The sequence below is a fragment of the Formica exsecta genome, unplaced genomic scaffold, assembly GCF_003651465.1.
Source record: "Formica exsecta isolate Colony F162 unplaced genomic scaffold, ASM365146v1 scaffold363, whole genome shotgun sequence".
Taxonomy (NCBI): domain Eukaryota; kingdom Metazoa; phylum Arthropoda; class Insecta; order Hymenoptera; family Formicidae; genus Formica; species Formica exsecta.
In genome coordinates, this window is record NW_021850877.1 from 188,910 (window position 1) to 201,404 (window position 12,495).

Below are 12,495 nucleotides of genomic sequence, written 5' to 3' on the forward strand. Positions count from 1 at the left end.
AAAAGGGTTATTAAACTTTGAAGGTTTAAAGTTTAATTCAATTTGAAATGTTATTATTTTAATTAAAATGGTAATTTCAAACTAAATTTCAATATATATATTTAAAAGTTAGAAGGGGAACCAAAAAGTTTATGGGACCCCCTCTAGCTTTTTAGTCCCCCCTAATTAATAAAACTAAATTTTATAAAAGGATTATTAAACTTTGAAGGTTTAAAGTTTAATTCAATTTGAAATGTTATTATTTTAATTAAAATGGTAATTTTAAACTAAATTTCAATATATATATTAAAAAGTTAAAAAGGGAACCAAAAAGTTTACGGGACCCCCTCTAGCTTTTTAGTCCCCCCTAATTAATAAAACCAAATTTTATAAAAGGATTATTAAACTTTAAAAGTTTAAAGTATAATTCAATTTGAAATGTTATTATTTTAATTCAAGTGGTAATTTTAAATTAAATTTCAATATATATATTTAAAAGTAAGAAGGAGAACCAAAAAGTTTATGGGAGCCCCTTTAGCTTTTTAGTCCCCCATTATTAATAAAACTAAATTTTATAAATGGATTATTAAACTTTGAAGGTTTAAAGTTTAATTCAATTTGAAATGTTATTATTTTAATTAAAATGGTAATTTCAAACTAAATTTCAATATATATATTTAAAAGTTAGAAGGGGAACCAAAAAGTTTATGGGACTCTCTCTAGCATTTTAGTCCCCCCTAATTAATAAAACTAAATTTTATAAAAGGATTAAGAGGAACTATTTTCGGTGAGTTGATTTGTGGCATATCTTCGTTTCACCATCCGTTTTTATTAGCTTAACATATGTAATTTATTTCAGCATGGCTGCCCTCTTTGAAGATGTTCTGCCGTGTACTGTACAAAATGATGTTGCAACGTCTTATGCAAAAGCACAAGAAATATTTGAAGATCGATATCGTCGGTTCTTACCAGAGTTTTATGTACATTCCATAGAATGTCAACAAATCCGGGGACAATATCATGCCGTTGGGTAGTTACATACAAATACCGCAATATTAATGAATTATACGTTTACGGTGAATACGGTAAAAATTTAGTAAAGCGCTTTTATGAAGCAAAACCAACTAGGTCAAACATATTAAAACCTGCCATTAAACTCAGTTTTGAGCCAATAAGTGGCTATGCATATGTTATCGAATATGGGCGGTGCAACTGCCCTCATAGTTCGGTTTTTGGGGATGAGAACGACAGCCAGATTTTTAATTCGGCGATGATTTCGACAATTTAGATTAGGCACGAGAAAATAAGATATCTAAGTAATTAAATTATTTGTGAATTAAAGTATCTTTAGCATTTTTATATTTATATATTTTATATCCTTTCGATCGAACAATTCGATCGAAATACATAAACATTTCCACATGTAAAATAAAAATTTCATATATATAAATTTTGAGTATTTATTTATTTAAACAAACAAGATAGTTATTTTTATTATAAATCCATTATAAAAAAAAAACAATATATTATACATATTTTTAATGATATATATCAATTATTTAAAATAATTATCATATCATGTTGCATATATTATATTTTAGCTTCTGTCAATTTGATAAGAATTTTATCTTTGGCAACATTATCACCTATAGAGCACAGTACATTTTCAACAATTCCATTTGTAGACGCTTTAATAATATGCTATAATAAAGAAATGTTAATTATATATATGTATATTGTATGTGTGTGTTACTATTAGTAAAATAAGTTAAACAACTTACCTCCATTTTCATAGCAACAATAACAAGTAACGAATCGCCCTTCTTCACTGCATCTCCCTTATTAACAAAGATTTTTTCAACTAATCCAGGCATTGGGCTTAATGCTGTATGCGGATTTTGCTCTGTTTGGCTTGTAAGTGTAGTCATGAATTTGGGAGTAGGAATAATCAATTGCCATTCACGATCCTACAATTTTATAAAATTTTTTATATATATAGAAAATTCTTAATTTCGTTAAATGCTATTATTACTTTGGTAAATATGTGTAATTTATTATTGAGTTTCACTGTCCGTGTTTTAGTGATGATCCCATCAATTTCTGCAAACAGCTCTAAAGCACCATCTATTTTCTTCAAAGTTCCAATCGCTTTTCTCCACGGTCCCAATCTATTAACTCTTATTAGATACATATCTGGTTCAGAATATTTCACTTCCACTATATTATCTTCATTATCGACATTGAAATAAAATGTATGTTTTAATACATGATTTAATCTGAGACCAGTTTCCACAGCAAATGGACTGAAGGGATCTTTTGTTTCTAATGATGCACTTAATGAATCTACATCTTCATATAGTATCCAAGCGAGAGCACCTTGAATCAGTACTGAATTAGGTATGTGTAATTTAGAAAATAGCTGCTCAAAGTTTTCCTCGATGAATCCAGTGTGTACTTCGCCATTTTGAAATTTAGGATGAATACAAAGATCTTTAATAAATTCTATATTTGTATCAAGACCAGCAATCTATAAGAATAAAATTATTTTATTTGATTTTTAATATATATATATAATTAATCTTTTTTTATTAAATTATATATTTTTATGAATTTACAGTTAGTGTAATTATACTTACATTATATTCATTGAGCTTTGATCTAAGTACATTAAGTGCTTCGTTCCTATCTTTCCCCCAAACTACTAATTTTGCTATCATTGGATCATAATGCACAGACACTTCGTCATTTTGTCGGACTCCGGTTTCGACTCTGACATTATCTGTTGTTTGAGGAAGCTTCAAGTATAAAAGTTGACCGGCTCCTGGTAAGAAACCATTCCTTGGATTCTGTCATATTATATCATGTGATATTAATGACATTCTTTCAATCTCAAATAAAATTGTATATTCATATACATTTATCTAAATATAAAACCCGCGAAAATAGATATAAGTCGTTACCTCAGCATAAATTCTCGCTTCAAATGCATGGCCGTTGAGAGTGATCTGTTCTTGTTTGAGCGGGAGTTCTTCGCCACTCGCTACTCTCAGTTGCCATTCGACCAAATCTAAGCCGGTGATTGCCTCGGTGACAGGATGCTCCACTTGGAGACGCGTATTCATCTCCATAAAGTGAAAACTATGACTATTTCGATCCATTATAAACTCCACTGTACCGGCACCCACATATCCCACAGCTTTAGCGGCACGCACAGCTGCTTCTCCCAACTCCTGCCTCAGCTTCTGGGAAATATCAGGCTGTAAAATAAATTAAACAACAATAATTCTAGAGTTCTCTTTCTATACATCTCTGCAATGATAATTAATAAACGTACAGCAGGCGCTTCCTCAATTACTTTCTGATGTCTTCTTTGTACAGAGCAGTCTCTTTCAAATAGATAAACAGCATTTCCATGTTTATCAGCAAAAATCTGCACTTCTACATGTCTAGGTTTAGCAATATATTTTTCTAAGAGCACTGCCGAATCTCCGAATGCTTTTTCAGACTCAGTTCTTGCAGATTCCAGCGCTTCAATGAAATCAGATTCTTTCAGAGCAATTCTCATACCTTTCCCACCACCACCGCGTACCGCTTTGATCATCAGTGGAAATCCAATCTTTCTGGCTTCTATTAATAGTGTTTCATTTGACTGATCCTTTCCATGGTATCCTACAAATAAAATGCGGATGTTAGAAACATGCATTTCTTTATATATACTTAAAATAGAAAAGAATATCTTACCCTCTATGATAGGAATTCCAGCTTTCATCATAATAGTTTTTGAAGTATTCTTTATACCCATGTCTCTGATAGCACTGGCTGGTGGACCAATAAATATAATATTTTCCCGCTGACATAATTCTGCAAATTCTGTATTTTCCGAAAGAAATCCATATCCTGGATGTACAGCCTGACATTTGGCTCGTTTGGCGACTGATATAATCTTATCTTGCCGTAAATAACTCTGACTAGATTGAGCAGGCCCTATGCAGTAAGCTTCATCAGCTTGTTCCACATGCATAGAGTTCCTGTCTGCTTCGCTATATACAGCCACAGTCTTCACACCAAGCTTCTTGGCAGTTCTTGTTATACGACATGCTATCTCTCCTCTGTTTGCTATCAAAATCTGCAAAATAAATTTATTTTCAGAATAATTGTTAATTGTACAACTCTCGAGCAATAGTTGTAAGAATTTTGAAAACCGACTTTGTTTATCCTGTTGAACTGCGAAGCCGATTGATGAGAATCTCGGGCGCACGAGGATAATTGACCCCTACAGTACACAAAAATTAATTAATATGCATATAATAGACTCTTAATTAAGAATATATCGTATATAATTTACTTGCCTGTAAAGTATCGAGTTTAACTTTCCAAAATGATACATGACGATAGGTTATAATCTGACGAGTATGTCGTAATTTAGTAAATATGCTTATCCAAACTTACTTGTATCTCTTCTAACATTTTGATTCCTACTCAATCGCGCAGCAAGTCACTATAAGTCACGCATTTGTCTGATTACACACATAATCGTTATCATTCACCCATAACCTGAAATCAATTTATGACTCAGATTGTTGATTCTTTTGAAAAGAAATACATTTAAACACATATAACAAACAATTTACAATACTAAAAGTTTTAACAAATCATGTATAATCATAAATTCCTAAAAATTCAACACTAATGTATATTGTTTTTTTAAAGAAAAATAAAATTTTTTAAAATCTCATTTTTCGAGTGTTTACATTCATCCTAAAAAATAAACATTAATAATGACATAACATAAAGTATATGAATCATTTTTTATAAAGAATTAAAAATTCTTTGATTTTTCTTATTTTTTGAGAAATGGGTAAAACAGGAAACAGGATGATGCAACTTATCGAATGAATAAGTTTTCGTTAAGAAATTCGAGAAAATTCTCACTAGAGGGGAGCACTTCTGTCTTTCAAAATTAAAGTTATGTAAAGGAAGGTTAAGTCATGAGCCCCAACTACAAGAGGCCTATATAGTATAATTTCATCCCTACAAAACCGAAAAATTATGAATAAATAATGGATAGTGGGGGTGAAGGGGTCCGTATACTACTGATACCGCCCTGGATTTTCCGCCGTCAAGTCGTGGCGAGGATGGGTGTTTACTCAAGACACGACAATTCATTACGTAATTGAATTGAATGAAGAAAAATAAAATTTTTTTAAATCTCATTTTTCGAGTGTTTACATTCATCCTAAAAAATAAACATTAATAATGACATAACATAAAGTATATGAATCATTTTTTATAAAGAATTAAAAATTCTTTGATTTTTCTTATTTTTTGAGAAATGGGTAAAACAGGAAACAGGATGATGCAACTTATCGAATGAATAAGTTTTCGTTAAGAAATTCGAGAAAATTCTCACTAGAGGGGAGCACTTCTGTCTTTCAAAATTAAAGTTATGTAAAGGAAGGTTAAGTCATGAGCCCCAACTACAAGAGGCCTATATAGTATAATTTCATCCCTACAAAACCGAAAAATTATGAATAAATAATGGATAGTGGGGGTGAAGGGGTCCGTATACTACTGATACCGCCCTGGATTTTCCGCCGTCAAGTCGTGGCGAGGATGGGTGTTTACTCAAGACACGACAATTCATTACGTAATTGAATTGAATGAGCCCTCTCCTTCGCTCCGCGTCATCCCCCTACCGGAACGTTCGGTTCAAACGTGTACGCGTGCGAATGCTCAGGCACGCGTGTGCGTGGTCTAGAGGTATACGCCAGCGAGGGGTGAATCGGAATTCAGAGGTGGATTAAGGATCGAGAAGAGCCCCGGAAGCTGACGAGAATCGGTAAGTTGATAAAGTGTCCCTTAAAAAAATAACCGGGAAGAATATTTTTGAATCAATATAATATTGTCCCCCGGCGGAAATATTTTTTTAATTTGCGCCAAACATAAATGTAATAATAGTTAAAAGCTACACGCGTAAAATTGATTTTTAAATAATTATCTAAGAATAAATAATATAATATCACAAAAGGAAATGTTAATCAGATAATTCTCTCAGATTAGTATTTTAGAATCAGTGTTTAAATAATTTTTATATATTATATTATATTTTACAACTTTTATATATCCAGAATACAAGTTGTTTAATTTCAAGTTTTTATCATCATTATTTAAAAAAATCTTGATATTGAATAAAAAATGCTATAATATTGCATAAGAATTATTATATATATATATTTCAGATCCTCGTGTGAGGATTCACGCGTTCGGAATTTCGCTACGTTCCTGAAAAGATACCATAATCCCGAACCCCGTTTGCCGCCAACATAGCACGTCGTCTACGCTCCTCTTCTCTCAGGCCGGAGAGATCCGAAGGCTGGAACCAACCGGAGGGGCCGGTAGCGAGCGACCGAATTAAACGATTAGTTAAACTGATTTCGAGTTAGGCGAATGAATAAGTAATCGGATTTCTCGTTAAGGTAATCGCATTGCGCCCTGATTGGCTCCGTCTGTCTGCGTTATAGGCCACACTCCCGGCATTTTGCCCCCCTTCGTTCCATCCACCCTCATCCTCATCGATGCTCCTCTCTCTTTTTATCTCTCTCTCTTTCTCTCTGTTGTAGCGAGGAGAGTGTCCTCTCATCTCGTTCGCACGGTGTCCTCGCTCAATCCCAATGTCGTTGTCTCATCTCTCGGAAATTGAGAAATTGAGAAGCGCGAATATTTCGAGTAATGTGTGCGTCGACTTTCCCGTTAATATTCCTCGTTATCTGGCTATTTGATGCTCGTTATCAATCTCGATTATTTAATTAGCGACACTGTACTAAATGTCTCGGGACCTCGATAATTCAATGTTAAACGCGCATTTTTTAAAGTGTCTTAATATTCATTTTTTCTGAATGTCGAAGAAAAGCACTTAAGTCCTGTTGAATTTTTATTTGATTTATTTTTTATAACTTTTGTCTCTTTTCTTCTATATTATTTCATATATTATTAATAAAAGTACATTATAGGATACATTCCTCTTGTCGCGTACAGAATTAAAATATCTTAACTTCACTATAAAGAAAATCAAAAATTGGAATATGTGACGTTTTTAAGTTTGAAATTTTCATTCAAACGCGTTTGTTTGCACTTCTCGAATGGACTATATCCTTCTCCCTTCCCATCTGTCCGTATCCCGTAAAATGGACCGACAACGCGGAGTCCGCTAGCAACCCGAGCAATTACATTCCCCGAATGCAATCCCATTTAAATATCGCCGAGTTTGGCGGCGACAAACACGGGGCGCACGTCCCAGGGTCGCATTCACCTGGCGCAAAGAGAGATTTGCGGGACAACGATGTCACACGACAGAGGATAACTTCTATAGATTTGATAAGCGCGAAGCGATGCAGATTTAGTGATACTGTGGCACAAGGACGAGAGCCAAAGTTCCCCTCGATATGACTTGTGCAACAAACACAACGTATATTTTATCGAGAGCAATAAATCGTGTCCGAAAAATCGAGATCGGCAAGAATGAAATCGAGTTTACGAAATCGGGCCGATATATATCATTCTGAGAGTTTACGAGAGTTCTGAGAATTATGCACCATCGAAAAGGAAGACAAGGAGAAGATAAAAGAAGGAGAGAGAGAGAAAGATGGATATTGGAAGGGAAAAATATATAGAAAATGAAAGAGTAAAATGGCATATGAGATAAAAGAAATGTATTTGTCGCGAGTAACATGCAAAACCGTTTGTCTGTGTATCGATAAATCTGTGTCGTGATATTTTCCAAATTTATTTCTATTTGAAAATTTTTGTATTTTTATACCTATGTCACATAGTAAAGATGAATAATCGACGTTTTTATGGAACTATTGTTTTTTTCTATGAAATATTATAGTATATACACAGGATGTGTTTTTTAGAAAAGAATTTAGAACTTGGAAAAGAGATGAATAGTAATTTTTTTCGATATATATAAATTAAATGAAATATATTTAATCTCTCTCAAAAACTTAATCTTATCAAAAAAAAGAGAAACAATTTTCAGTTTTAATAATACAAGAAACTTGCTTGTATCGATTTATGCAAAAAGAATCATATAGTATCATATACTATATAAAAATGCAAGCGAGCCATATATCTCTATGTTATCAAAACGAGAACATACTTCTCAATCTCTGACAAGATTAATTTTTCGATTTATATTATAATAAGACAGTTTTTATGATTTCTCTCTATAAAGTTTTACAAGTAAATTATAATTTATAAATACACACAATTATTCATTATCATGATATTCACCAAGATAAGAATGATGCGTGTCATCAAAATTTTCAATCTCGTTTGTAAAATATCTATCTCTTTCTAGATCTCGCATGGAAAGTCGACGATTCGATGACCGATAACAAGGCCGGACAAAAAGGAAAAGCTTCGACCGCGGAAAGCATCGGATTAATTACCCGCGTACCCGCGGCGGCCTCTTTCTGCCTTCAAGTAAATATAGCGGCCCTGGATGGCGGTCGCACGCGGCGTAGCGCGTGAGAGTGAGAGGGGTAAATGCGGGAGTGTAGTAGGATGGTCGTCGAACGGTATCCTATCCCTGGCCAACGACGAGGGGTAGATTCCACACGAGTGTTTCCAGCGGCGGGTGGTAAAGCGGGCGCAAATGCTAATGAGCGTCGGTTTGAGGGGTGGAATGCGCCAGCCTTCCGGAAGGGGACGAGGGGTTACAGGCCCGAGCCGTGGCTCGGGGAGGGTGATGAGAAACCGACGAGAGGCAAACTCGGGGCGTTTCTATCACGCCCATCCTAGCGCGGATTGGCTGGCGGCCGAATGGCGTCCTGGACGACGCGTGGCGTCGCGACGCCGACGTCGCAATGTGCCTCCCGTCGACGTGTCCCCTGGCCCCGGCGACGGTCGACGGTTCTCTCTCGCGACGGCGGCGGCGAGTGCCGTCGGTACCGAGGCGCGACGTCGCGCGCGAGAGTCGCCCCGATAACCGTGAGGATGGAGCAGCTTGCCCAGTTCGTCTCCAAAAGCTTCGACAACGCGGTGGCTGCGGCGGCGGCGAGCGTCGAAGCCGCCGCTGCCGGCTGCAGGTCGGCCGCCGGCGCCGGCGGCAGGATCACGCTCAGTGTCGCGCATCTTATCGGCGATCACGCTGTGGACGACGATGACCGACGTACGTGCGACAAGTTTTTTTTTCTCGATATACCGTGATGTTTATGTGCCAATTGAATTGATCAGAAATTAGTCTCATCGAAGTCAAATCGATCGACGCAGTGTGCGCGTTTTTTTTCTATAAGATTTTTTTAGTTATGTTTTTGTAGATCATGATCCTCCATATATATGTAGATCTAATACCATACATGTATAAGATCTCGAAAGGGAATTTGTTACGCGAGTCAGAGATTGATTCGTATGTGTCTGTGCGAGTTTGTCAGTGATTAATATCAGCAAAACAAAATGGAATATATGTATCAATCTATAGAGGATCCATCCAAAAAGGATCAATTGTGGAAGTTATGTAAAATCATATCTTTATGTATTGAACAATATTCACATATTGCATTTCATGATTATTTAGAACTTTCCATCACGTTAATACGTGAATTAAAAAAAAATTAATTGCGGATGTTAGAGTCGAAAATTGTTTACGTTCTTTTATAAATAATTCTGCGTTCTTTTAGTTTAATCATTATCATCTTTTGCAAATCTAATTTTTTTATTACATATCCCTTCATATGATGCTATTTGTGTTATTATATCTTTCATTGTTATTATATTATGTTCTCTTAAATATTTTATATATGTATACATATATTCATTTTGCTCAGAAAAGATTTATCTTAGAGCATGATAGATACTGTTAATTTTTAATTTACGATTTTAACTTTTTTTCATTACAATATAATCTGCATTTTTTATCATCGTATTTCATTATTATGCCAATAAAAGTTCGTCAATGCTCTTTACTTTTAAAACTGCAATTCACTTACGAATCGATTTAATCGCCGACGTGATCCTCATCACGATCAAGATGGTCCCAGGCCAATACAAGCAAAACTTGTTTAGATGAAGGCGTGCAGGAGGCTGCGATCGGTGTCGTCGAGACGAGCGGAAATGTCGAGGAGCCGCCGTCGCCGGAAGGCCGATTACAACCGGAGGATTTGTCCGTCGCGGCCAAGATCAAGGACATCCGAGATACCGCGGAGAGTCTGCCGCCTCTGAAGACTCCCGAGCTAAAGCTGTCGGTTCGCAAACTTCTCGGATGCACCCCCTCGCCGCCGCCTATATCGAGGGATCGATCACCCAGTCCGGAAAACTGCGTCAAAAATCAAAACTCGAATGACGGCAAAACAACTGCATCTTCCAATGACCAGGCGAAAATATCCTCGCAAGTTACAAGGTCGAGCGGTCAAGAAGACTCTACCAAAGGTAAGTAGCGATGAATACGTAATAATCTATTCTACACTAATCTTTACGATGTAGAAAGTATATCTAATTTTTCAAGTGTGACACTGAAAAGTTTTGATGGTGTTATATTATTTTTATTAATATAATGATAATAATAAAAACTCTTTCTTTTTATAGTATCACGCTTGAAAATATTAAATTAAAGTAATTCGACAGTAGAAGATAAAAAGTGTAGAAAATAATCTCCGTTGTTTTCAACTGATCAAACTCAAAATCTGTCCCAGACTTTTATCGCGTTTCATACCCTGCCCTGGCCCAATGTATAACAGTGTCAGCTTTGATTTCGGCAGATTGACTTCCTTTAGGATTAGGCCGTTTGCGATTGCCGCGCGAACGAGTGCAGGAACGGGAAGGTCAGGTCAGGAAACTCCCTCCTCTTCGGCGGCGGCATCGAAGTCGCGGCAGGTCGGAGGGGTCCGATCTTCGTTTATAATTCAGATCGTCGTCCAATAAAGCTCACAAGTGATTGGGAATAGCTGACCGTTCGCAACGTAATGATCGGCGACCCGATCGGCGATTTCGCTCACGAGCCGAGTCATCTTCGATAAAACATCCGCTTGGCCGAACAGCACTGAAAGATGAAATTACATCGAGTCCCTCTCGCCGTTCTTCCTCGGACGGATACAAAGTATTTTTAACGGCAATATAAAAGGCACTCGTAGAAATTAATGCATATAAGAATTATTTCTAGACACATTGTCATGCATTTGGAATGTGTTTAAAAATATCGTTTTTAAAAATGTAAAAAATCTAAACAAGGTGTCTACTCCATGGGAAAATATGGAAAATCTGGAATTCTCAGAGATTTTTTTGTACCTGGAAAAATCGGAGAATTCTCATGGAGTTTTATTGAAATTTTGTTACAAAATTTAAGTGGACATCCTGTTAAATAACTATTCTTTATCATTTTCTCCAAGATGAAAAAAATTTGTCACACTTGTGTTTCTCGCTTGAAAGATCAAACATCAATCAACTATTATAATTAACATCTGAAAATTTGCCCGATTACCTTGCTTTAATAATACTATCTTATTTTATCTGTAACGTTATTTCTGAATATGAATTTGTTAAATTATCAAAATTAATCGTGCACTGAAGACATCGGTCATTATGTGGGATAATCAGCTTATACTCGGTGTGCAACGAAACTATTATCACGGGCAACGATTAAAAACGGGAAACGAACGAAGCGGAGAACGAGATCGAAGCGACGGCGATCGCGTTATAAAAAGCGTGCGGCGTTGAAAGTAATGCCACGCACACTTCCCCGCGCGATAACTCCGAACGTCGAGCGCACGGCGCCATGAATTTATGGTTTAATATGCGGCCCGCCGCGTTAGTTGTGTGTACGCCCCCTAAACGGGGGGGAGAGAGAGCTGCTGTTGCTGCAGCAACTCGCCCATCTCTCGAGAGCCCATAACTTTTTCCGATTAAGCGCAAATCAAAAAGCAATCTGCCTAGCTCGGCCTGCAGCGGCCGCGAAAGTAAAATCGTAAATATCCACGAGAAACTTCTTTCCGGTTGGAGGACTTTCGGTGTATCGAAAAAAGCGTCAAATAATAGATATTAATGTAATGCACATTTTGTAGCGGTTGATCGCCTCTATCTTCTCACACCGAGTTAATTCTCTACATATCGTCATATTTTGTATATTATACGCAGATATACATTGTGATTGTTTCTTAACACTCAATATCCGTTATAACATTATTAATTATTTTTTTATAACTTAAAAAGAATTGGCAAGAATTTAGGCTGACGTATCAATCAATGGTGGTCCAATAGAAAAGCCAGTTGCCCGACTGGTCGTGTTTGACTAAACGTTTATCTGATTCACTGACATTGACACGAGTAAAACGAAGTTACAAATTTCCGTTTCGCAAAATTACGAGAATTCTAATACTGGGCAATAAGATAAGGAAACGTGTTACTTGATATACAATCTTTCCCTCTCTACACTCAAAAAAGTGGTATTGCAACTACAGCAAAAATTTTCTGGGTGCGCAAAATTAACTGAGGTACATAAATGATTAGCAAATACTGTGATAT

General features: G+C 36.2%; 2 protein-coding genes across 4 annotated transcripts in view; one reads left to right on the forward strand and one right to left on the reverse strand.

Moving 5' to 3' along the window:
* Positions 1-1,426: 1,426 nt before the first annotated feature.
* LOC115239008 (methylcrotonoyl-CoA carboxylase subunit alpha, mitochondrial) lies at positions 1,427-4,742 on the reverse strand. 3 transcript variants are annotated; one of them, XM_029813289.1, is made up of 10 exons: positions 4,611-4,734; positions 4,329-4,533; positions 4,186-4,252; positions 3,721-4,105; positions 3,314-3,648; positions 2,940-3,236; positions 2,616-2,825; positions 2,012-2,506; positions 1,761-1,946; positions 1,427-1,680 (listed from the first exon to the last, which is right to left on the reverse strand). In XM_029813289.1, exons 2-10 carry the CDS (start codon positions 4,364-4,366, stop codon positions 1,570-1,572), a joined length of 2,124 nt encoding a protein of 707 aa, XP_029669149.1. In that variant the 5' UTR covers positions 4,367-4,533; positions 4,611-4,734; the 3' UTR covers positions 1,427-1,569. The 3 variants fall into 3 exon arrangements, with proteins under 3 accessions (XP_029669149.1, XP_029669150.1, XP_029669148.1); XM_029813290.1 differs by having other exon boundaries at positions 4,429-4,742; XM_029813288.1 differs by having other exon boundaries at positions 4,329-4,742.
* Positions 4,743-8,976: 4,234 nt separating this feature from the next.
* The window catches only part of LOC115239009 (short stature homeobox protein 2-like), a 10,759-nt gene continuing 7,240 nt past the window's right edge, over positions 8,977-12,495 (forward strand). The window contains exons 1-2 of the mRNA XM_029813291.1: positions 8,977-9,151; positions 10,045-10,407. Coding sequence (XP_029669151.1) covers positions 8,977-9,151; positions 10,045-10,407 — 538 coding nt within the window. The remainder of the gene's footprint in view (positions 9,152-10,044; positions 10,408-12,495) is intronic.

Coding starts and splice junctions, on each gene's coding strand:
- LOC115239008 (XM_029813288.1), bottom strand. CDS start 4,366: ATGTATCATTTTGGAAAGTTAAACTCGATACTTTACAG. Junction 4,253..4,328: donor TTAAACTCGATACTTTACAG/GCAAGTAAATTA, acceptor TGTGTACTGTAG/GGGTCAATTATCCTCGTGCG. Junction 3,237..3,313: donor TAATTGAGGAAGCGCCTGCT/GTACGTTTATTA, acceptor TTTATTTTACAG/CCTGATATTTCCCAGAAGCT.